Below are 27,680 nucleotides of genomic sequence, written 5' to 3'. Positions count from 1 at the left end.
TATTTTGATTGAGGAATCATATCTTTCTAATAATTTGCCTTCTTTGATTTCCAGCTGAATAAATAAAATGAAACAATTTAATTTGTCAACTTTTATATTACATGTTGTAGCCCAAGGCTAGGAACTATGTCTTAATCATAGTTGCTTCCCCAATACCTTGTATGTGCCTGGCAGAAAGTATGTGTTCAATAAATGTAGGAGAAAAAGAGGGAGAAAGGAAGCAAAGAAATTAACTACCAAATCACATTCTGAACACTTGAAAGGTTTACTTTCTTTTCTTCTGGATTAGAAACATAGGTTTGATTTACTATTCATCCATAAAGCAAGGTAAACACTTGATGCCATTTTTGTTATTAAGAAAAAATTATAAATGTATGCATGTGTTTGTATGGGCATAGTGCAAAATTGAGAAGAATATTCAGCAAACTCTTAACAGTGGTTACCTCTAGAAAGTGTCTGGAGGCATGAGAACTGTGTCATTTGGGTACTTTAGGCATCTGGAAATATAAACCCAACACAAAGTAACTTAAATAAAAATTTTTCCTCACATAAAAAGTACCAGAAAGAGACAATTGATCCAGTTTGGTCAAACCAATGACTTAGGAATGTTATTAAGGACCCAACTGTTTTCTTTTTTTCCACTTGGTCATTTTCACCATGTTTACAGTGACTCCCCTCGTGGTTTCAAGATGTCTTCAGTAATTCCAGGTATCATATACAGACATGACAATGTCCAGCAAAGTTGAAAAGAGTCCAGTGTTAAAACATTCCTTTTTGGTACTTTTTATGTGAGGAAAAATTATTGTTTATTTAATGGAAATTAGGGTTTAAGCTTGTTTTCTTGCAGCTGGCTCATCATTTAGCCAAAGCAAATCTCTTGGTATACTTTAGCCTCAATACCTTCATCTCTAAACTTAAATGCACCATTTCTTCTACTCCCTTTCTCACAGGGATGTTGGAAGTATTACTAAAAATATTAACAAAGTTACCATACAGGTACAATCATCATTTGCGTAATGAGAATCCTGTTGCCACTTATGCCAGACTCTGGTAAAAACTGTTAAACGCTAAGTATCACATTATAAAGTTTAAAGCAGGTGTTTTAGCTTCCCTAGCTGCTACAACAAATACCACACAGTGGATTGTGGCTAAAGAGGAATTTCTTGGCTCACTGTTTCAAAGCCTAGAGGGCTTACTTCCTCCGTGGTCAGTATCTTCTGGCTGGCCAGCAGTCTTTGGGGTTCCTTGACTATTTCATCACACCGTAATACACATGGCAGAGTCTTCTTTTTCCTGTCTCTTCCTGTTGACGTCCAGTTTCTGGCTCCTCTCGGTGGCTTCTGTGTCCAGTTTGCTTTGCTTATAAGAACTTCAGTCATACTGGGTTGAGGCGTACCCTCACTCAGTTTGGGCACCCTTTAACTAACAGCTTCTGAGGTCCTCTTTACAAATGAGTTCACACCCACAGGACCAGGGCTTCGCATCTGAATATGCCTTTTGTGAGGGACCTGACTTAATCCCCAACAGCTGGGAATGAGAAAATAAGATTCCATCCAAGTGTATTAACTGAATTCCATTAATGTAGGAGCTATTTTTTCAGAGTAAGATCTTCTTTTATTTAAATGAGGGTAAGAACCTAATAGAAGAAAAAGTCATTCTTTTCTCATATTTTGTAACAGACATAGACTGAGGAATTTACTCTTTGCTGCTTTCCACCTCCAGAACGCCCACTCTCCAGGCACGCAGGCCTCGTGTCTGTTGCCCTCTAATTGACTGGGATTTCTCTATTGAGCCACTTCCACTCAAGTCACACTCTTCTGAGAAAGACCCCCTGATTCCCTTCCCCAGATACCTTCCATCAAAACCCTAAATTTCTCTGAGCCATTGAGCTCTGATGTTGTGAGGAGAATAGGGGGGTTAAAATATTCAAAGTAAAATGTGGATGACACATAATCCCCAGGTCTCCCAGAGGGTATTTGCATTTTAAAAGAAGCCTTTATTAATCTTTAGTTAGTAACATGTGTATTTACAACAGCTGGGCTCTCCCACTGTCCCTTGGATGGATCAGAAGACCATAACTTCAGTAGGGCAATTTCAATCCCTGTACCTGAAATGCTTCCTACTGTCTACAATACTCTTCATAATTATTTTCATAATAATTCACTGAACTAACCTCTGACACCTATCTCTTCTTGCCTTTTCTTTTTTTTTAAGAAGAGGTATAGGAATTCTGCGTTAGTATTACCTGATTCTTTCTGTACCCATTTAATTTGGATTTATTATGCTGGATTTTTAACATTGCTTCAAATTGTTTAAAAGTTATTTGCTGCCAAGAACCCTTTGATTAAAGGATGCTATAAAAGTGCAGTCATCATTTGCATTCTATTAGGACCCTGCTTTCTTTTACACAAGCCATCCAAATTAATTAAGATTAATTATAGACTGTAGATAGAGTTCTCCTCATTGTATTAAACATTTCATTACTTTTCAATATTTTGTTTTAGAATTTGTAATAATTGAACTTCCTAAGCACTTTTTACCTATAAATGTGTTTTCTTGGAGTTTTATTTGTAGGCTGCTTCAGAAAATGCCAAGTGCCAATCAGTTGTCGTGTCATTTTCTTCTTTGAGTCCTCAGAATTCAAAATTTGTCTGAGAATGTAAAAACTTACATTCATCATATTCATATCCCAAAAAAAGGAAGATGAACTTCCAGTTGGCTTACTCTAAATAAAGAATGGAACGGTTCAGTGACTTTGTAATTCCTCCTTCTGACTTTGCCCATTAGGTCTGCCGGCTGGAGTGTCATTTATCGGCGGGGCAATACCGGGGAAACCTCTTTGCCGGCCAGCCAGTAATGTTCATCAGTCCAGCCAGCAAGCCCCCTAGTGCCAAGCTACGAGAACTAGTCCAGCTCTGTGGAGGACAAATCACCCAAGTTCCTCGTCAAGCCAGCATCTTCATTGGTCCCTACCGAGGAAAGAGGAAAGCAACGATCAAGTATTTGTCAGAAAAATGGATCTTAGGTAGGAAACATGACTGGGACTGGGGAAGAAATTTTCTGATCTCAGTTACTATTGGGGTTTTCACTTTCAGAGCACTATTTTGTGCTTTTAATGATACATACAGGTTTCATGAGAGGGAGCCATCATGCCTACACTAGGATTCCATGTAAGCCTGGGGACCTTTTAATTGATTTCTCAATGTCCAGGCATCTGCTTTAACAGAGTTGCATAATTATTGCATGCCAACCTAAACATTTCTGCTTTTTTGCTGTCAACTGAAGTACGGTTCACAAGGAAAATGGAAACCTTACTAGACTTTACCAAAACATTTTGCTTTACCAGCCAGTGTATAAAATCCAATCTGTCCAACCAAAACCTTAAAGCTATGGGCACATTCCAATCCACTTATAACTTTTCAAGTGTATCTTCCTGCCTGCCTTTCTTGTTCTGCCTCAAGTATCCCAGCCAGCAACCTGACGTTAGGAACTGAGCAGTGTAGTCTCTCACACCATTCTCCTGGACCACCTCTCATAATAACTTGATTGTTCATATTAATATGACATGTTCAAAGTAGTAGCATTTAGTGTAAAAGTAGCTATAACCTTTATTTAAAAAAATAAGCATAAGTGAATATAATTTACAGCTTTCACATTTACTCAACATACATTTCTTCCAAACTCTTCATTAGATTCTGGATAGTCAAAGGTAGCATGATATAACCTCTGATTTCTAGGAGGTTATAGTGTCATGTTGTGATGACAAGTAGGCTTCTTGTATTATGCCAGCTCTGTGAGATTTGTAGGAATAATGGGTTAAGGAAGGTTGTGAAGCCAGAGCAAAAGTCAGCAAAAAACTGCTATAATCAATCAGTTGGTACATGGAAGGGAACAGAAGGAGATGTGGCAGCATTTGTGCTAGATTATTACCAGTCTTGTGTTAGAGTCACACATTTTCAGAATGAACTCAGGATTCAGCTTTAGAAATAAACTGTGCTCCTTCTTCCTCTTGGCTTTGAATTACTCTAGTTTATGCATCTTTGGCCAAGATCCTTACCTGGCTTCTTGAGAAGTTTCTTCTATCTCTTCTCTTTCATTTTGTTTCCCACTCCTCCTATGTTTCTTTTTCAGTCTCCCTTCTATATACTTCCCTTTGTCTCTAAATTCCAAACTTCTGGGTTCTCTCACCTCTTGTTAGACAATCATCCTTTAATAGTTAATTAGCCTACCCTATTTGTCCACATTACATTCGTGTATATCTATATACATTTTATGAATACATTTTAAATAATCAGTGGTCACACTCTGATATATTTTTAAGGTATGGCAAAAAAATAAATTTTTTACTGATATGGAGTAATTTATCATTCACCTGGAAACTAATTTTTAAAAATTGATTTTAGCTAGTCTTTTTTTTTTTTTTACATAGGCAGGCACCAGGAATTGAACCCGGGTCCTCGGGCATGGCAGGCAAGCATTCTTACCTGCTGAGCCACTGTGGCCCACCCTTAGCTATAGTCTTAAGAGCCAAGAGGCTGTTTACTCTCTTCTAAATGCCAAGAATATAACCTTCAAAACACTCTATGCTCTGAAACAGAAGCCTTGTTTTGCCTTTTAGAAAAGTATGTGTATCAAAGTGAGACAGACTACAGAATAGAACAGTGTTTTAATAAAATGTCTCAGTCAGCTAACGGAACTTTGCACATGGTTGATAGCAACAGTCCATATCAACAATTAATCTTTTGAAAGTTTGGAAATGTTGTACTATGTTGACGGCCAAAGTCTTGGTTTGCACTCTTATTATTTCCAGGTTGGATAATTATAATGGTCCTTTCCTGTTGCTCTTGCATTTTGTATATAGGCCATACACAATTCAGCTGCCTACTTAGTTCCTCTAGTTGTTTTGCCTCTCAGTCTTATTGCTGCTGGATGATTATGAGGTCCATGTCTACCTGCTTAAACCCAAGGTTTAATTTTCACAAAGCCTTACAGAATTCTTCATATTACACGTTGGACTTGAGGACCCACATTTCTGTTTCTTTCCTCTACCGTAAGGCATGTCCTGTTTCTTATTTATCATTTGTTGTACCCTCTGTGCCCTTGGCAACATCCAGGTATTGTGTGTTCTGAAATACTTGGCTCTCAACTTGGTGAAATTCTCACCATATAAGATGAGTACTAATGATTCACTGAAAATCATCCCTGTCTGCACAGGTTCTCACCAACAGAATCCGTTAGATGTTAGGCAGTTTATTTTTCAAATATTTATTAATTCACATTCTTCTCTTTTGAAATTAAATCACAATAGCTCTAGCTACCTGCAAAAAATAAAGATAATTTTATTTTTATGTTTATTCTATGTGAATAGACCTGCAAAACATAGTGTCCAGAACATTGCACTTCATGCCTCTAACAGGCTCTCTACTAACTTACTTTCAGACCAGAGACAAATCACCAATTCTCTCTGCACCTCATCTATTGCCATCTATAAAATAGAATAATAATCTCCACCATGCTTACCTCATATGATAATCAAATGAGTTAACTCAAAAGAGTGAAACCTTTATCTGTAGAAGGCAAGGTAAAATATTACTGTGAATGACAATGTCCTTTAAAATACAGAATAGACACTCCTGTCACGTTGACAAAGCAAAATTTTATCTTTTGAAGGCCTACGCTCTTCTCATTAACTTCCATTATAAAACATTTCTCTAGCAAATATCTTATTCTCTAAATGTTATGTAATTAAAATTAAGAAAATATCAAATTTTCAAGCACCAATTTAAAAGGAAAAGTTATTTTGTGATAAATTTTGAAAAATCTCCTTCTTATTTGATTGTAAAATTTGAGTACTCAAAATTTACAAGTCAAATTTGCTCTAAATGGTATATCAGCTGCTGTGTGAGATGTGGTACCTCAAGAAAAATTATGAAAAACGGTACTCAAAATTTACAAATTAAATTTGTTCTAAATAGAATATCAGCTGCTGTGTGGTGTATGGTACCCCAGGATCTTAGAAATAGTTGAGTTTGTCAGATCCATTTACAAATTTGAAATTTACAGTCTTTTACTTTGGCAGACATAATAAAGTCACAGGGGATGGATAAGAAGGAGATTTTTTAAGAACCCTCTGAGAAGTTTTGATGTTGTTGTTTTGTTTTAGTGTTGTTTTGTTTCCCAGGAAAGAATGAACAACTGAAAACGTCTCCTTCCCCACTACTTCTGATATTCTAGCACTATAATACATTAAATAAGCTTTTTATCCCTTTGCTGTCTATTCCTCAAAAAAAGCGATCCCTTGTATAGAAACATTTTAAAAGTTTCTAATGATTATTCTATTTATAAGAATTTCTTCTAACCTCTGGCTCTTTTAGTAAAGACACAGCCCTGCGGTGACCATTTAGCATTCAACCAGCTTGCCTTCCTGGCTGCCTCATATTACTGGCATAGAGTAGGGAGTGAATTTATGAAATCACCAAATATGGCTCAGCATATGAAATATAAGCCATGTCTTACTCATTTGCTCCAAGGAGAATTTCATATATGCCTAGTTGCCTTATAATGAAGGTTATTGGAATGGTCATGATTATGTTCCCTATTTGTTCCCTAGAGCCTATTTTCCCTGAAACAGTACTATGCTTAGGCCAAGAATCTGATGAATCATTCAACCAGAAGGGAAAATGGGGATTTTTGGGACAGAAAACACTTGTTGGTGATTGAATATGTATGAAAATAAACAGGAAAACAAAAATCAAATTCCCAGCACTAGGACATAAAATATTACCTTCACCTGACATTATTAATGCATATTATATGTGAAAATATTTTTCTATAATTTTATCTCCCCCAGCACTCCCATGAAATATAATTTCCCTTTTACATATCAAGAAACCAAGATTCCAGAATCTGAGGTAACTGGACTGTAGTCAGAAAATGAGAACATGCAAATTGGAGCTCTGAGCCCATGATGAATGCATGGGTCTACTCTTTTTTGTAATCATTTCTGTTCACTCTTTTATTCCTTTTGGTGTTATCACTTAAGGTTGGTTTTATCTTTCTCATAAGACATATTTCCAGTCTCAGCGCTCCTTTATTGTCTGAGCTACATTCAAATGATAAGATATACATTTTATTCTATTGTGGGAACATAATGTAATGTTCTCAACAATGTTGAAAAAAAAGTTTAGCCTCCCTGATTTCCTTATGACTTTTTTTTTAAAGGCATATGATTTGAATACTAGATTTAGATATTTTCAGGAAACAGATCACTGATAGCATAAAGACATTTCACATACTATCATAGATCACTGTTTCCCCTAATGGCTAACCAAAGACTAATGCCCAGAAAAACAAAATGTTCTTAAATGGAGCATTTTGTTAAACCAAGGCTACTCATGGGGCCTCAGACCTTAGGATTTTGTAATTAGATAGATATGTGAGGTTTCTTTCACATCATCTCAGTCCCCATTTTCCATCGTATAGATGAAGCAGCAGTCACAGAGAGGTTAGGCAATTTGCTGAGGATGGAGACAGTGGCAGAGAAGAGAACTGGGAACCATGTCTTTCAACTCCCAGCACAGTTTTCCTTTATATTCTGCCCCAGAGCCTGCTCCTCTCTTTCAAAAGACTGCCTAATTTTAATAATATTAGAATACTGAATAAAGCTGAATGTGAAAATGATGGAGGAGACCTGGGGGCACAAATGAAATCAGAAGGAAAGATAAACAATAAAGACTGAGATGGTATAATCTAGGAATGCCTAGAGTATATAATGATAGTGACTAAATGTACAAATTTAAAAATGTTTTGTATGAGGAAGAACAAAGGAATGTCAATAATGCAGGGTGATGAAAATAGATGATAATTAATATTTTAAAACTTTAACTTATGCATGAGACTAAAGCAAAAAATGTTTGTTTGGTACAAAATTTATATTTTGACTAGTGCATTTCCTAATATAACTTCTGTGGACAGCTTAATTGAACACCGTAAGTACATGAAACCTTTGAATAGGGCGTGAGATTTTGTAGGTTTGTCCAGAGTGATGCCTTGATAAATCCCAGAAGGATTTGAACAGTGAATAAAAAAGTATTTGCAAAGTCCCCTTGGGGGAATGGTGAGAAAGGGGGAACATTCAACTTCCCCAAGTGGAGAATTCTTGATATTCTCACAAGCAGTGCGGATAACCAAAGCAATAGGCTGAGCCCCCAGTCTTGGGGTTTATTCATATGAAACTTAACACTGCAAAGGATAGGCTAAGCCTACTGAAAATTAGGCCTAAGAGTCACCCCCAAGAGAACCTCTTTTTTTGCTCAGATGTGACCTCTCTCTCAGCTGACACAGCAAGCAAACTCACTGCCCTCCCCCTCTCTATATGGGACACGACTCCCAGGGGTGTAAATCTCTCTGGCATGTGGGACAGAACTCCTGGAGATGAGTTGGGATCCAGCTTATAGGACTGATAAAGCCTTCTCGACCAAAAGAGGGAAGAGAGAAATGAGACAAAATAAAGTGTCAATGGCTGGGAGATTTCAAACAGAGTTGAGAGGTTATCCTGGAGGTTATTCTTAGGCGTTAAATAGAAATCACCTATCTAGTTAAGGCATAACAGAGGAGGCAGTTGGAACTGCCTGAAAATGTAGTGCTGTGTTTAGTAGCCATGTTTCTTGAAGATGACTGTATAATGATATAGCTTTCGCAATGTGACTGTGTGATTGTGAAAACCTTGTGTCTGATGCTTCTTTTATCTACCGTATGGACAGATGAGTAAAACATATGGATTAAAAATAAATAAATAATAGGGGGAACAAATGTTAAAATAAATTTAGTAGATTGAAATGCTAGTGATCAATGAAAGGGAGGCGTAAGGGGTATTTTATGTATGAATTTTTTTCTGTTTTCTTTTTATTTCTTTTTCTGAATTGATGCAGATATTCTAAGAAATGATCATGATGATGAATATACAACCGTGTGATAAAAAAAAAAGATGTTCTTATTGTATGTTGATTGGTTTTTTAATAAAAATTTTTAAAAATTGTCTTATTTTATCATCAGCATGGTGTCCAGATCCCTTAGCTCAGCAATCATTTAGAAAGTGATTATAGAGTTTTCAGATATGATTTCAGACAATATGACCAATTATTTTCGTTTTAAGTTGTTCTCAAACTATATTAAATTTACCAGGATAGAAACAATGAGAACTAAAACTGGTTGAGGGGATTTCGTAATTTCAACAGCTAAATGTGTGTAGGATTTTTTAAATTATTATTTTTAATTTAACTCTTACCTTCTAGAATGGTATTTTAGCATTAGCCTTGGAGAAATATGGAAGGAGAATGCCTAGAAAATGAATTTCTAAACTCTAGCTTCAATTACATTGTTATTTTGAAAATTTCCTAACCTGTCTCACTTGTATCCTTTACCATCACATCTTTGTTAAATTTTAGGTGATAGAATTCAAGACACTTGTGTGAATTTTGCCAGCGATTAAAGAAGTTGAAAATCATGTTAAAGGCAAACTGGAAAATAATAACTCCTCTCTGCACCTTTCTGGCCTAAGACACATTTTTCAAGTCTCATTAAAAAAAAAAAAATTAGAACACAACCATCAGCTATATATTCAACTCACAATGGAAATTATTATAAACATGGCAACATTTTATCTCTATCATTAGAAATATAGAAGCTGACAGGAAATCAGTCTTTCCCTTTATATACCTGTGATGAGCATATCAGTTGTGACAGGTTAACATTTTTAGGGCCATTTGCTATACAAATTCACAAAGCCCTCTGCCTTGTGCCAAAGGATTAATGAATATAAAAGAAATGTCAAAACTAAATTTAGGAATAGGATGTTGACTGTAGTGTTAGGCTATCTTTGCTTATTGACCTACTATATTTTGTGTCTTTTTTTTTTGTAAAAAGTGAGATGTCATGTTAGGCTCAGTAAGTGGAACTTCTTTTCACTTGTGCCACCACTACTGTGGTTCTCAACATGTGCAGTAGAGAACTTTATTTTCCATAAACTGGACTGAGATTGAGATGTCCAACCTCTAAAATAAAATAACAATAAATTTCTCCCAATTTATCGGAGGAGAAAAAAGTAGTTGGATTATATTATCTCAGACTTAAATCAATTTTTCTTAAATTTCTGATCTTGAAGATGAATGAATATGTAGTAATAAAGCAATCCTGAAGAATATAGGAGAATAGAAATAAAGATAATAGCAGTTACTAACAAAACTGAAGCAAAGAATAATTTTTCATTGTTATTGCGAAAAACTCTTTATTTTCAGAAAACAAGTTTCATTTTGCAAAACACACCCAAAAAGAAACCCCAGAACAAAGAAAGGTCTAAGACCTCACCAGTTCTTACAGTATTAGTATTGTGTCTCAATTTTCAAAAATTAACTTTTTTAAAAGTTTAAAGTTAATCTAAAATATATTAAGTAGGGGTGGGCCATGGTAGCTCAGCAGGCAGATTTCTTACCTGCCATATGGGAGACCTGGGTTCAATACCTGGAGCCTGCCCATGCAAAAAAATAAACAAAATAATAAATAAATAAAAGGGTAATAAAAGATATTAAGTGAAAATAAACTAAAACAAACAAACATGAAACATATTTCTTTTTGAATTAGAGATTTAGCACCTTTGAGTGCTAGAAAACAAAATAAAGCTATGCTCTTTGAAAAAAAGAAACTTGTCAAATCCTAGCGACACTGAAAAAAAAGGAAAGAAAAGGCTCCAGTAAACAATATTAAGAATTTAAAAATGGGAATGTAACTGTGATATAATAAGGATATTTTTAAATCATAAAAGAATATGATGAACAATTTTATACCAGTACATTTTAAAACAGGTAAAACGATTCATTTACCGAAGAATGTTACCAAAATCAGCTCAAAAATAGAAAATCTGAACAATTTTGATCATTAAAGAAATTGAATATGTAATCAAAAGTATGCCCCTCATGACTTATCAAAAAAAGAAACTTGCCCTAGATAGTTTCAGAAGTATGTTTTCTCAAACATTACAAATTATTGCAGAGAAAAACAAAGGGAGCTATTCATCTCATTTTACAAGGCTAGTATGACCTTGACCTAGAAGAAAATAAAAATGTGTAGCCCAAACTCACTTGACAACATGGATATAAAAATCTAAAATAAAATATTAGCAAATCAAATTCAGTAGTATGTCAGAAAAACAACAACAAGAAAACAGCATCACCAACTAAGAATGCAAAGATGAATGAATAGCAGCTAATTTTCTCAGTAGTATTGAAAGCATTCAAGAAAAATCACTACTCTGTCATGATAAAACTCTTTATTAAGTAGAAATAGACACGAACTTCCTTAACCTAAAGAAGGTATCTATTTAAAAACTTGCAAGACCAACAGTGAGCCCTAATGGTAAACCATGGACTACAATGAACAGTATCATTATAAAAATATCCTTTTGTCAATTGTAACAAATGTACCACACTAATGCAAGGGGTATATGGAACTCTGATTTTATGCATAATTTTTCTGTAAACCTACAACTTCAGTAATAAAAATAACTGCATCAATTAAATGTTGAAAACTATAGTTTAAGTTTTAACTCAGGTACAAGGTAAGCACTATTGTCACCCTTACTATTCAACAATGCCTTAGACATCTTTGCCAAGGCTGTAAACCAAGATAATACAATAATTGGAAAAGAAAGAACAGAACTTCTCCTACTTGTGTGTGGTGGGAGTCATCAATACAGAAAAACCCTAGAGAATCAAGAAATGGATGACGAATACGAGTGTTCAGCAAGGTTGCTTTTTATAAAATCCACTTAACTAAAATCAATAGTATTCTTATATCCATTAATAAGTAATTACAAAATATAGTAGAAAAATTAATAAATAATAAGTAATAGTGGATGCAAGGAAGCCCTGTTATATTAGCCCTACTTGTGTTTCTTTGGTGGGAAGCTAAAGTTGGTATGTTAGGAAGCATACCTAAATAACATACTAGTCATGTTGTCCATTACATAGCCCAAATTCTTTTTTAGTCCTTGGAAAAGTATCAGATATGTGAATATCTCCAGTCAGAAGTCAGAGCAGAAAAAAAAGTTGAGAAATGCTACATTATTAGACAAAGCTATTTTCTTCAAGTATACTACATGGCATCAGGGTATTCATTAATTTACTTAATAGATATGGTTAAGTACCTAATCATGTGCCAAGCATATTCTAGGCACTAGCGCTACAGCAGTTAACAAGGCAAATGCACACCTTACCCTTGTGGGACTTCTATTCCAAAGGCTAAGACAGACAACAAGCAATTAAAAAAAAAATGCTTCTAGTGATGAACACCATAAAGGAAATAGGATGTGAGTATCAAGAGTGACAGTGGGTTGGTGTGCGTCTATCAGGGAAGGGCTTGCTGAGAAGCTGTACTTGAGGATGAAGTCATGTGTAGATATAAGAGCCAAAGGAGCAGTTAAGGGTAAAGGCTGAGAAGTGGGGAGAAGCAGTAAGTCTAGAGTAGCTGAAACAAAGTGAGTAAAGTCAGAGTGATGGTACTTAAAGTTGGAGAAATAGGCAGAGACTGGATCATTCAAGGCCTTAACAAACAATAGTAAAAAGTTTGATTTTGTTCTAACAGTGAATGGAAGTCACTGAGGGTTTTAAGCAGGGGAGCAATGGGCTCTGACACATGTTTTCAAATGGAAGCAGAGAGTGATATTGTTTCTTGCTGTTGTTCGGAGATAAATGCTGGTAGTTAGAACTAAAATAGTATTGACAGAGGTTGTGTTCACTTGTCAGGATTTAAACAGAATTTTTAGAGCCAGTTGGACTAGTTGATAGATTAGCTGTGGTATATTAGAGAAAGAGAAGAATTGAAGAGATTTGAGTCCATGCAACTGGAAGAATGGTGGGGTATTTGGAAACCAGGATCTGTGAAGCGACATTAAAAGAACTGTGATTTACTTAGTATATAGAAAAGAAGCCTACAGGACCACTCTGCAAAAAATGGGGAAGAATTTGTTCCATGTGGTGCCAGAGAGAAGTAACATCAGTGGATGAAAATTATATAGTGGGCATCTCTGGGCTCCTTATGAAAGAGGATATTATGAAAATTAATAACATACTGAGCTCTAATGCTATGGGGTGCTTTAAGTAGTAAAACTCTGTGAACAGTGTTCCCAGGGGCTGGATGACCTTCATTCTACTATGTAGTAGATGTGATTCCTTCACTGAATGGGAATCTGGCTAGATGCTCATGGTGTTTCTCTCAGCCCTAAAATTCTTAGCTTACTTTTATAACCTAAGATAAAACTCACAGCAGGATTCTGGGTGTTCCTGAACTCTCTGCACACAGTCCTACCAGCCACATTTGGTGGGTGGCAATTGGAGTTTTAGCTAAATCAAGTGACTTGCCCACCATACCATTAAATATTAATGTTGGCTGCATGTTGGTTCGATATAGCCACAAGACCACACACAGAAGCATGGCTAGTAAGCTTTAACTTTTGCATAAATGTGTGCCAAGATCTGATAAATAAAATTAAGAAAAGCAAAACAAAAGAAACAAAACCAACCTTTTAAGAAAGTTTATGGATGCTGTTCATGTGCAATTTAGTTTACTGTTTGTATCTCTTTCCACTGGCTAAGACTAGCATTACTTTAACATCTGTCCTTACAGTCACATTTTATTTGGTATTTGAGGATTATTCATATGATGTGACATTGGAATTCCTGGATGTGGTTATCTTCAGATGCCAAGTGAACTTGGATAGAAATTATTTTTCATGTGTGTGTTTACATTTGGGAATTTGGAGCTATGAGGGGCTCCCTGGACATGGCAAGCCTGGCTTTCAGCCATTATTCAGTAGTCAAATGCCCTTTTTTTCTACCACTCCAGCTTGCTTATTCCATGTACAATTATATCATATGTGCCATAGTACCATTGCTCAGAAGCCCACGGGTTAACATCTCTGAAAGCGTTATCATAGAAGAGCAGAGCAGGCAAGATGTAAGAGGCCATCTCCAGACTTTGTCATTAGGTTACTTCTAAGTTTTTATTTTGTTTTATGCAGATTTAAGTAGTGATGCTTTTGCAGTGAACTTTTTCTTCCTCTAACCACCCCCAAAAGAGTGATACTTGATTTCATGTTCGAAGGAATTCAAACAGAAGAGAAGAATGCAGAATAAAATATTTAAGTCATCTTTTATCTCATCTACCAGTCTTATTACCTTTACTTAAATTAACTGCTAGTAAAGATTAAGATGTATCTTTCAGATTTAAAACTATATAATTTACATAAAAATAAATATCTATAAATATATATAATTTGGGGATTTGTTTTTATATAAGTGGAAGATCATGTGTTCTTCTGAGAGCATTATTTAACTCTAAGAGACCTTTTCATTTTGGGGTGCGGGGAGGTGTGGGGTGCGTGGTCCAGGAATCAGACTTGGGTCTCCTGCGTGGAAGGCTAGCGCTCTACCACTGGACTGTTGCCTGTGCACCCTGAGACCTTTCCATTTTAATGCATATACTTCATTCTTTTTAACCATTGAAGGTACTATAACTTATTTACATACCCCCTATAACTGGACATTTGGGCTTGTTTTTGTTATTTTAAATAATATGTGAGTGTGTGTGTGTAGTATCTCTGTTCTAGCTGGGCAATTTGAATTAAATTTTAATAGATTGTCTTAAGCTATGATTATAGTAGGCTGATTTGTAGGCCAATGAATATTACTTGTAAGATAAGTTCACTGAAGTGTGGAAGTATTATATCTAAGGTATGTATGCATTAAATTATGAAGCGTGAGATGATAACAATTTACATTATTACTGCAAGTATAGAATGTTCTTATTTCCTCAAACCCTAACCAATAATTGACATTAACCATGTTTTCAATGTTTTATAATCTAATGAGGTTAAAAAAATTATTATGAATGCAGGGAAACTGCATTTCCCTGGTTACTAATGAACAGGAATGATAATAGGGTTGAGGATTTATATTTCACACATTGCCTATACTTATTGTTTATCAATTTTTAATTGGATTATTTCCCTTTTTAACGTTTCATAGCAATAGTTACAGTATATGAACTCTAATCTTTTGTTATAAATATTATGTTTATATGTGAGGGGATCACATTTTTTTTTTAATGATGCATCTATTTTCTATTGATTTTTTTAATGCTTCCATTGAATCATCTCTTCATTCCCATATATGCATGGGCATATTTTTGGACTCTGTTCTTTTCCATTGATCTATTTGGCTAGTCTGCACTAATAATATACTATTTTAATATTATAGCTTTATAGTGTATTTTGCTATCTGTTATATCAAATCCTCTCTTGTCTTACACGTTTTCAAAATTTCCTCCTTCCTGTGCATTTTCTGATTCAAGTAAACTTTTGCATAACGTTTACTTGATATTTAAGTCATCTTTTATCTCGTCTACCAGTCTTATTACCTTTACTTAAATTAACTGCTAGTAAAGATTAAGATGTATCTTTCAGATTTAAAACTATATAATTTACATAAAAATAAATGTCTATAAATATATATAATTTGGGGATTTGTTTTTATATAAGTGGAAGATCATGTGTTCTTCTGAGAGCATTATTTAACTCTAAGAGACCTTTTCATTTTGGGACTGAGAGCATTATTTAACTCTAAGAGACCCTTTCATATCAATTTTATTTTTTTAAATTTCTAGAATTTTTTATTGTAGATTAGTTGAGAAAGAGTTTTTAGATTAATTAGAAAAATATCATTCTTTTCTGACTTTGAAACATGACATCCTGTCAGAAATCTAAACGTAAGAACTAATTCCATAAAGTTTTATAACCTGGAAAAAAATATTGCCAAATTCCTTTATAACTTGGGTACAGGAAGGTTTTCCAATGATGACTCAAATCCAGGTGCAATACAACAAGAGATTGATATAATTTGAATACATAAAAAAGTAAAAAATTTTGCATGATGAAATTTGAGAAAAATTAGTACAACATATATAATAAATAAAAGACCAGCTGCCTTTTCAATTTTTTTTAATTTTTTAATGCAATTTTATTGAGATATAGTCACATAGCATAGAAACCGTTCAAAGTATACAATTATTGGTTCACAGGATCATCAGTGGTTGTGCATACAGCCCCATGATCAAATTTAGAACATTTTCATTACTCCAGAAAAGAAATAAAAATGAGAAAGAAAACCCTAATCCTCCCATACTCCTTATCCCCCCATATTATTGACCCATAGTGTTGGTGAGGTACATTTGTTACTATTTATGATAGAGTATTAAAATATTACTATTGTCAAAGTTTGCAATAGGTACATTTTTTCCCATACATCCCTCTATTATTATCTCCTTATAGAAATGTTGTACATCTGCTTTTATTCATGAAAATACTTTTTAATATTTTTATAGTTAATCATGGACATTGTCCACCACAAGATTCATTGTTATAATTATATTTAACCTCCAACTTTTCTCCTGTGACACACATGACTCTAACTTCCCATTTCTACCATACTCACACACCATTCAGCACCGTTAATTATCCTCACAATAATGTGCTGCTGTCACCCCTGTCCATTTCCAAACGTTAAGCTCACCCTAGCAAAAGATTTTGCATATATTAAGCAACCACTCCACATTCTTTAGCCTTATTCTATATTCTGGTAACGTATATTCTATATTTTACATCTATGAGTTTACATATTATAATTAGTTCATATCAGTGAGATCATAAGATATTTGTCCTTTTGTGCCTGACTTATTTCACTTAACAAAATGTCCTTAAGGTTCATCCATGTTGTCACATGCTTCAGGACATCATTCCTTCTTACTGCTGAGCAATATTCCATCATGTGTATATCCACATTTTGTTATCCATTCATCAGTTGAGAGACACTTGGGTTGTTTGCATCATTTGGCAATTGTGAATAATGCCACTATGAACATTGGTGTACTAATGTCTGTTCATTTTCCTGCTCTCAGATCTTCCCAGTATATCCCAAGTAGCAGGATTGCCAGGCTGTAAGACAACTCTATACTGAGCTTCCTGAGGAATCAACAAACCGTCCTCCACAGTGGCTGTACCATTTTCCATTCCCACCAGCAATGAATAACTGATCCTTATTTCTCCACATCCTCTCCCTCACTTACAGTTGCCTTTTATTAGCAGCCATTCTAGTTGGTGTGGGATATCTCATTGTGGTTTTGATTTGCGTGTCTCTGTAAGCTAGTGAAACTAAACATCTTCATATGTGACTCTTAACCATCTGTATTTCTTCTTTGGAGAAATAGCTATTTGTGTCTATTGTCCACTTTTTAATTGGATTGTTTGTCTTATTATTGTTTAGTTGTAGGATTTCTTTATATATACTGGATATCAAATCCTCGTCAGATATGTGGTTTCCAAATATTTTCTCCCTTTGATTTGGTTGCCTTTTCACCCTTTTGACAAAGTCTTTTGCAGCACTGATGTTTTGATTTTGGGGAGCTCCCATTGTCTATTTTTACTTTCATTGCTTGTGCTCTGGTTGTAAAGTCTAAGAAACTACCACCCATCACTAGACATTGAAGATCTAAAGGCGTTTTTAATCCTATATTGGGCATTAAAATTTTTCAATTAAAAAAATTAATTGAGGGTGACCCCAACCAACAGTTGAAAACCCTAGGTAGTGTCTTGGGCTCTAAGTCTCTATAAAGATTTTTCTTAGTAAGTTTATTTTCTCAGAAACTTAAGGCCTCCAGATTGATTATACATCAGATAAGGCCTGAAACCCAGAGGTACTAGTCTGTCCAAGAAAAACAACCAGGTTTATAACTTTACCCCAGAAGGTCAACACCCCTTTCCAGCATGTATAAGTTAAATGGTCACTGCCTAGATATCCCTGAAGACTGAGAAGAAGATCAGGGAAAGGAAGGAGTTGTAACTGAGAAATTAGGATTTAACAAATGACTATGACTAATGACTCATTATATAGATATTTCTTTTTAGACTCTAGTGTTTTAGAATAGCTGAAAGGATATATCTGAAGTTGTTGAACAGTAATCCAGTAGCCCTGACCTTGGACAATGATTGTATAACTATATTACAAAGATAAAATAAAATAAAAGCCAGTTGCTTGTGTTTATATGGACCTACTTTGGGATGTTTTGTTTTGGTCCACTAATTATATATATATATGTCAATACTACACTGTTTTAGTTAACCTACCTCTATTGTCAGTTGTAAAACTGAGTAGATTACAATACTAATGGTCGAGGAAGAGGTAAAGGGTATGGGATGTTTGGGGGGTTCTTTTTTCTTTTAATTGTGTTTTCTGGAGTAATGGCAAATATTCTAAAAATGATCATGTGGTAAATACACAACTATATGGTAATATCGTGAAACATTGATTGCATAGTTAGGATGGTTATATGGTGGGTGAAGACATCTCAATAAAAATTCATAAAAAGGGAAAACATAATCCCACCTATGGTTACAGAAAATGTATGTTGGTTGGATTAGAATTCAGAAAAACTGAATGAGTCTTGAGGAAATATTAGTTTCAGTGCATATTGTAAACAAGAAAATTAAAATATTTTTAAGGTCTCTATGACATTTATAGAAATAAAAAGAATCAAAATAGTGTAATGATTCAATAGGTCATTTATAAAATGTGTTAAGTTTAAAAAGAAATAATTATTTTACTTTAAAAAAATTATGAGGGTGAAAAAAAGACAAAAACTCTATTAGAAAAAAAGTCCAAAATAAAAAAAACACACACACAATGAACAAACACCAAAAAATAGCTGCACAAATATATGACTCATAAACATGAAAAGAGGCAGAACTTTATGATAATAAGGTAAATACAAATTAAAATTACACTGAAATGCCATTTCTCACTAATTAGACTAATAAAAAATCAAGGTTTGACAAGACACTCTGCTGACAAAGCTACAGAAAACAAGTATTCCCTTCCATTGCAGAGAGGGAAATTTGAAAATATCTAACAAAATTTCTGTGCATTTACCTATTGTCCCAGCAATTCCATCTCTAGGAATTTCTCTAAAAACATGCTTTCAACAATCCAAAAGAAGACAAACTAGCAATAACAAAAACAATTATTCACTTATATATTTTTTTCATAGGAAGATATTTGAAACAAATGCTCATCTATAGGAGACTGACTAATATACATATGGTATATTAATGCTATGAAGTAATATGCATCATCTATAAAAAGAAGAATGAAGAAGATGTACTGTTATGGAGTGAATTCCAGGGTGTAGTATGAAGAGAAGAAAGCAAAGAACAAAAGAATATATTTGAAAGTATAAAGAGAGTACCATGAACAATTACAGGCCAACAAATTACAGACACCACATGACAAAGAACCACAGACCAAAATCCCTTATGAATATAAATGGAAAAATCATCAACCAAATACTATCAGATAAAATCCAGCAGCATATTAAAAGAACTATACATTAATGACCAAGTGAGATTTATCCCAGGAATGCAAGCAAGCTTGGTTCAATATATGAAAATCAGTTTAACACACTGTATTAATAGAGAAAAGGGCAAAATCCATATAATGATCACAGTTGTTGCAGATAAAGCATTTGACGAAGCCCAACAGCCTTTCATGATAAAAACAAACTAGAAATAGAGGGGAACTTCCTCAACATGACAAAAAGTGCATATACAAAGCTTACAATTAATTTGATACTCAATGGGGGAAGGACTGATAGCTTTCCCCTTGAAATCAGGAACAAGACAAGGATGCCTGTTTTTGCCCCTTCTTTTCAACATGTACTGGAATCTAGCCAGAGCAATTAGACAAGAAGAAGACATAGAAAGGAACCCAAATTGCAAAGCAAGAAGTAAAACTACTCACAGTTGACATGATCTTATATATTAAAAGATCCTAAAACACACACACACAAAGAAAAGCCTGTTAGAACTTACAAATTCAGCAAAGTTGTAGGATTCAAGATCAACATACACACACACAAAAGATACATTTCTTTATGCTAGCAATGAATGATCCAAAAAGGAAATTAGAAAAGCAACCTCATTTACAATAGCAGCAAAAAGAATTAAATACTTAGGAATAAATTTGATGAAGTACATGCAAGACTTGTACACTGAAAACTGCAAAACACTGCTGGAAGAAATTAATACACAGATAAATAAATGGAAAGACACCCTATGTTCATGGATTGGAAGGCTTAATATTGTTATGATGGCAATATTACCCAAAGCAATCTACAGTTTCAATGCAGTCACCATCAAAATCCCAGCTTCTTTTCCTGCAAAAATGGAAAAATGGATCCTAAAGTTCATACAGAATTGAAAGAGGCACAGAATAGGTGAAACAATCTTGAAAAAGAACAAAGTGGAGGACTCACACTTCCTGGTTTCAAAACTTACTACAAACTTGCAGGCAAAACAGTGAGATACTGTCATAAGGATAGACATATAAGCCATTGGCATAGAATTGAGAGTCCAGAAATAAACCCATGCATCTTTGTCAATTGTTTTTTGACAGGGTTGCCAATACCATTCTATGGAGAAAGAATTGTTTCTTCAACATATGGTGCTGAAACAACTAGATATCCATGCAAAAGAAAAAGTTGGACCCTTACCTCACACCATATAAAACCCTTAACTCAAAGTGGAACCAAGACCTAAATATAAGAGATATAACTGCAAAACTCTTAGAAGAAAACTAGATGTAAATCTTCATGATCTTGAATTTGGCAGTGGTTTCTTAGATATGACCAAAAGTACAAACCACAAAAGAAAAACTAGACAAATTGGACTTCATTAAAATTAGTAATTTTTATGCATCAAAAGATACTATCAAGAGAGTGAAAAGACAACCCACAGATATTTGCAAGAGAAGATATTTTCAAGTCATAAATTTGGTAAGGTGCTAGTATCCAGAATATATAAAGAATCTTTACAATTCAGCAACAAAAACACAACCCAATTGAAAAATGGGCAAAGGTCTTGGCTAGACATTTCTCCAAAGAAGATATACAAATGGCCACCAAGCACATGTCTAGATCTTCAATGTCACTAGTTATTAGGGAAATGAAAATCAAAACCATAATGAGATAACCACTTTGCACCCACTAAGAGGACAATAATTGTTTTTTTTTATTAATTAAAAAAATTAACTAACACAACATTTAGAAATCATTCCATTCTACATATGCAATCAGTCAATAATTGTTTTTTAATAAATGGAAAATTACAAGTATTGGTGAGGATTTAATTGGAACTCTTATATACTGCTGGCATGAATGTAAAAAGGTACACCTGCTATGGGAAACAGTTTGACAGTTACTCAAATAGTTAAACATGGAATTACCACATCACCTAGCAATTCCATTCCTGGGTATATAGTCCCAAAATTTGGAAACAGGTGTTCAAACAAAAACTTGGGCATGAAAGTTCATAGCAGCATTGTTCAGAATAGCCAAAAGATGAAAACAACCCAAATGTCCATCAACAAATGAATGGACAAATAAAATGTGGTATATTCAGATAATGAGATATTATTTGACAATAAAAAAGTATTAAATCTTGATAGAGGCTACAACATAAATAAATCTTGAAAGCATTACACTAAAGGAAAAAAGACAGACACAAAAGGCCATATATTGTATGATTCCATTTGTATGAAATATCCACAATGGGTAAATTGGGGAATGACTGCTTAATGGATATGGAGTTTCCTTTTGGGGTGATGAAAAATTTCTGGAACTAGATGATGGTAAAGATTGTACAACATTGTGAATGTATTTAATGCCCTGAGTAGTACATTTTAAAACTGTCAAAGTGGTATATTTTATGTGTACCTTACACATTGAAAAAAGTTAAATAATAGTTAGAAAAAATATGCTATTTTTGTGTAAAAAAATAAGAGAAAGACTATATACGTATATGGTTTTTTTGGGGAAAAGACAGCAAAGCTAAGCTAAAAGCCAATGAAATTGGTTTTCTATGGTGGTAGGTGGGACAGGACAGAAAGAACAGGAGGATGGATAATATTCTTTGAGGATGGCTTCTTGCTTAATGTTGCCTTTGAACAATATCAGTGTTTTACATATTTAAAAAATAAAGTTAACAAGTGTGCCAGTTTGAATATGTGGTGGACCCCAGAAAAGCCATGTCCTTTAATCTTCATTCAATATTGCTGGGTGGGAGCATTTTGATTGTTTCCGTGGAGATGTGACCCACACAATTGTGGGTGCTAAGTTTTGATTAGATGATTTCCATGAAGGTGTGTCTCCACCCATTGAAGGTGGAGTTGCTTACTGGAATCCTTTAAAAGAGGAAACATTTTGGAGAGAGTCCCCTTTGGTAGAACCAAGAGAAAGCCAGAAGACGCTGCCATGTTCACCACATGGGCTTCCAGCTGAGAGAAAAATGTTAAACATCATCAGCCTTCTTGAACCAAGGTATCTTTACCTTGATGCCTTAGATTGGACATTTCTATAGACTTACTTTAATTGGGACATTTTCTCAACCTTAGAGCTGTAAACTAGCAACTTATTAAATTCCCCTTTTTGAAAGCCATTCCATTTCTGGTATATTGCATTCTAGCAGCTAGCAAACTAGAACAACAAGGATAGGGAAAAAGTAAAAACTGAATACAAATAGAAACAAATGAACTTAACTGTACATAAAATAGATAATAAACCATGCCGAATAATTTTTTTTAAATACTTAATCTGACTTCTGAACTCAGTACTCTGTGGTTTATACATTTTAAGGACAAAAGAACTGCAACAATATCTTGAACTTCACTTAGGTGATTTAATACTATAAATTATAAAGCAATTTGAGAACTATTTTGTGTGTTTTGTGAGTAATATATTGATGTGTAAAGCCTGGTTCTCAAGGTAAGAAAGATTCAAATAAAAGAAGGAAAGGAATTATTGTGGTACTGGATTGGAATTTGTTCTAACAGCATGAACTTGTATTTTTTTCGTCTGTTTTTTTTTGTTGTTGTTGTTAACAGTTGTTCTAGTTCTCCTACTGAAATGGCCTAGAAGCTATGAGTAACTTTGGGTGCAGTGGTACCTATGAGTGCATCTGAAACTCGGATTTTTGTTTCTAATATCATTTCCTGATAAAGAAACCAGGTCTTCTGAAAAATGGTTAATTCCAAAACTGGGGTAATGAATGTAAGAGGTGAACCTGAGTAATCTTGGTTATACCAGAAAGCAGGAAAGTGATCAAAAACAGATGAAGATGCATTACCAAAGACATAAGAGGTCAACTTGAAGTGTCTCCTACTGGCCAAATGTAAGACAATTTGAGCATCAAAATGAAAAATAACAGGAACAGATTAAAGCATGTTTAATTAAAAGAGAATCCAAGCGTCCATACTGGTATTAAAGAAAAAAAAAAAAGCTAAAGGAGTATAGGGAAGGGAAGAGAAAACTTTTCTTTCAAGAAGAATGCCGACAAATAAATGCAGAAACAATGAAAGAAATAAAAAATCATCACTTTACTATCACCAAAATAATAATTTATTGAGACAAAAAGCATTGGATGCTAAAACCACTGAGTGAAAGACTTTGGGAATAGGATAGTCACACAGTCTCAAAGAATTATCCTGAAGTTTACTTCTAAGTGACAAAGGTAAAAGGGTACTTTCCTTGGAAAGAGCTCAAACTTAATATCACCAGTGCAAGGACAAGCTAAAATTACAGTTCACCTGAAGTGATACACTGAGAAGAAAATATCACTTATGTAATATTCTTGCTAAAAATGTTTAATCTAAATATAAATTGTGAGGAAACAATAAAACAAATACAAATTGGGTAATAGATACTCTGCAAAATAATTTGCCTAGGCTTTTCAGAATTGTCATATTAGATAAAAAGCCTGAGGGATGACAAAAAATAAAGGGTTAGTGGCTGAGGGCTGAGAGATTTCAGAGTCAAGAAGTTATCCTGGAGGTTATTTTTATGCATTATAGAGATATCCCCGTTTTAGTTTATGGCATATTGAAGTGGCTAGAAGAAGTACCAGAAACTGTGGAGCTTTGTTCCAGTAGCCATGTTTCTTGAAGATGATTGTAAAATTATATAGCTTTTACAGTGTAACTGTGTGATTGTGAAAACCTTGTGTCTGATGCTGCTTTTGTCTAGGGCATGGACAGAAGAGTAAAAAATATGGATAAAAAATAAATAATGGGGGAACAAAGGGTAAAGTAAATTGAGTAGATTCAAATACCAGTGATCAATGAGAGGGAGGGGTAAGGGATATGGTATGTATGAGTTTTTTTCTTTTTATTTATTTTGCTGGAGAGTTGCAAATGTTCAAAACATGATCATGATGATGAATACACAACTATATGATGATGTTGTGAGCCACTGATTGTACCACTATGTATAGAATGTTTGTATGTCAAAAATGTTTGCATGTTGTTTGTTAAGGATCAACAATAAAAATCTTAAAAAAAAAAAAAAAAAAAGCCTGGGGGACTATTTTGGACTGAAGGACACAAGACTACTAAACACCATTTATATCTGTGATTCAATCCTAGATGTGGGGAAAATATATATATATATATATACACACACACACAATATATACATATATACATTTATATATTAGTTCCATTATTGGTACTAATTGGGGAAATTTTAGAGATACATGCTGAACTGGACTGGGATAAAGTGTCACAATATCTGCAGCTGTCAGATGATTCAGGCAAAAAAATAAAGATGTCTCTCTGGGTATGCATGTACATATATATGGAAAGAGGAAAGAAAGCCAATGTGACAAATTGTTAACAGTGCTGAATTTAAATGAAGAGCATAATGTGTATGTGCTATTCTATTTTTTAAAAAATTCTGCAGTTTAAAAATGTTTTTAAATGCAAAGTTGAAAGGAAAATGAAATCTGGTTGGCCTTTATTAATCTATGCACTTTTACAAACATAAAGATGGTTTAAATGACCATGTTCAGCTTTAGGTATGCATTGTATTTTCTATCTTTTGATGTAAAAGTAATCTAATTGAGGTAGTATGTGGAGGAAAAACAGCAGGAACCTTAAAATCAGAAAAAAATGAAGCTAAATCCCCCTTCTGTTACTAACAGTGTTGATGTGGAAAAATAAATCTCACTGAATCTGTTTCTTCAACTGTAAAATGGAAATAATACCTATTTCACCATGTTGTTGAGGAAATTAATTGTTAGGCCAAGTGCTAATAAGAATTTAACAAATGTTGGCATTCCTCCCTTCTGAAATTTAATTAATAATCTATTATTTATCATTTCAGACTTGGTGTATGGAAGTGCTTTTGTATTGGGATAGCTCCAATTAAATTTTGGAAATCTTTCAAGCTACAACTAAAATGAGCCATTTTTTTCTATATTCATGTAATAAACACATTTTTTCTTCTTTGTACCTTACATCCATCATAACGTTCCATGTTCCATTATTCATCAGTGTGACTTAAGGTTCTTTAAATATAATTCTCCATCCCTCTTATCATTTGTAATTAATTTCATAACTAGTGCTGACAATCCATTGCACTCCTTTTTCATTCTGATAGTAGCCTGCTGCCTCTGTAGCTCTATTCTGGACCAGATGTGACTTCTTATAATTTTCACAAAATAATAGAGTTTCAAACTCAAATCACTTTAGAGCTCATAAGTCCAACTTCTTCAATTGAAATATGAAGAAATTGTCTTTAGAAGTATGCTAATAAACATAGTACGCTATATAAAATACTTAGCTAGGCAAATAGGATGATATGGCCTAGAACTCATAGCTAGGTCATAATTAAAACTTATTTATATATTTATTCATTCTCTGTCCTGTAAAAAAGAATCTGAGATTAGAATTCAGGTCTCCTACACCATAGAATGGCAAACTTTCTACACCATCCAATAAAAATTTCTATAATGATAGGAACATTCTATGCACACTATATCTAATAAGATTTATGGCTATTGAGCACTTGAAATACAGACCATGTGACTGAGGAATTAGATTTTTATTTTATTTAATTTTAATTCATTTAAATTTAAATTTAAATAATTCCATGTGCTAAATGGACATAGGAACAGCACAACTCTAGACCATTTAAGATTTCTTAAATAAGACTTGGTTTATATTTTAAGAGGTTATTATTTGACCACGTAACTGGTCATTATAAATACTAAACTGTTTTTTTTTTTTCCTCTCTAGATTCAATCACTCAGCACAAGGTCTTTCCTTCTGAAAAGTACCTATTGCTGCAATGATGAAGACATCACTTCAACATATAGCTATTTCATACGGCTTGCAAAGTTGTCTTTTGGACATGAGAAACCTAAGAAAGATATCTGTGAAGAGAGAAAACTGACATGTAAAAAATTAACTTTTTATATCATCATACGTTTGCATTGTATATATTGTGGCTTCTAAAGAAAGAAACTCCTCTCTAAATCACTAAATATTTAATCCAGAGAAGCTTTGGACAGCCCAATTTGGAGGTTTTTTTATATGTCAGTCTTTGTATCTTAGTAATGATCATATTTAAAATGTCCCAGAACTTTTGTCCGTAAAGCAACATACTGTTAAAGAATAGAAATTAATTTACATTCTTGTATTATTGAGAACAAAGACCTAAATTTCTTGACTTAGACTTAAAGATCATTATTAACTTCTATATACTAAGTATGAGGGACATTATCAGTTAATAATGTCACTTTTTATATAACAGATATTTTCAAAATAATTAATAAAGACAATTGTGGGAAATGTTGTACAGTGTTAATTAGCATCATCTAAGTAGCCTTCCTTCTCCAAGCGTAATTTATGAGGAGTAGATAATAATCCACAAGAAATACTATGTAGTCCACTGGAGGAAACTGGTAGCTAAAACAGAATTGTAGAAACAATAATTCACCTTCTAAACTAGAGAAATGCTAAGTCCCAACCATGTTGAAGGTACCACAAGACTTCAATACTATTTCCTCTCCATATTATTTATCTGTAATTCATCAATTCAGCTATTGTTCCTGCTCAAATAAATTTAAAGTCCTTCAACAAATATAATGCGGTCGACTTCTAGAACAAAACTCTGAGAAGTCATAATACAACTAGGAAAAAGTGAAGGATTTCCTCTTAGTTTAAAATTTTATGTATAGGGCAGTGCAACAGTGGCTCTGTGGCAGAGTTCTCACCTGCCATGCCGAGGACCTGGCTTTGATTCCTGGAGCTTGCCCATGCCAAAAAAAAAAAACCAAAAAAACAGATAGTAATTATATATATATATATATATATATATATATATATATATATATACACCTCAAATAATGCCCTCATGAAATTTGTCCTCCAACAATTGAACTTCAATACAGTTCAGCCGGCCTAAATCCATTCCTTTCATATTTTGAAACCTGTTTCACTATCTCCACAAATATTCTGGGCTTGACTACCATGACACTCAGGTACATTGGCAAAACTTCCACAACACTAAAAATCCCCGAGGAGGTTGATAAAAATTGTGCTAACTCGTTGTTAGAGACAAGCCACAAAGAACTTCTCTATCTCTCCACCATATCATCACAGAGTGCCACCCTTGCCTTCTGTCCACTCAAGCCTGGATCCTCAGTGCTAAGTTCAGCTACATGATGTGAGCCTGCCAGTTGGCACTCA

The 27,680-nt window shown here is 34.1% G+C and overlaps 1 protein-coding gene across 1 annotated transcript in view; it reads left to right on the top strand.

The window, feature by feature from the left end:
- The window catches only part of MCPH1 (microcephalin 1), a 271,418-nt gene extending 244,359 nt beyond the window's left edge, over positions 1–27,059 (top strand). Inside the window, exons 13-14 of the mRNA XM_077152989.1 lie at positions 2,788–3,025; positions 26,226–27,059. Coding sequence (XP_077009104.1) covers positions 2,788–3,025; positions 26,226–26,281 — 294 coding nt within the window. The 3' untranslated portion in view covers positions 26,282–27,059. The remainder of the gene's footprint in view (positions 1–2,787; positions 3,026–26,225) is intronic.
- The last annotated feature ends 621 nt before the right edge of the window (positions 27,060–27,680 follow it).

This window comes from Tamandua tetradactyla, chromosome 3, assembly GCF_023851605.1.
Source record: "Tamandua tetradactyla isolate mTamTet1 chromosome 3, mTamTet1.pri, whole genome shotgun sequence".
NCBI classification, from domain to species: domain Eukaryota; kingdom Metazoa; phylum Chordata; class Mammalia; order Pilosa; family Myrmecophagidae; genus Tamandua; species Tamandua tetradactyla.
Note: the sequence above shows the minus strand (reverse complement) of the source record. Positions and strands in the feature narration are given on the sequence as shown.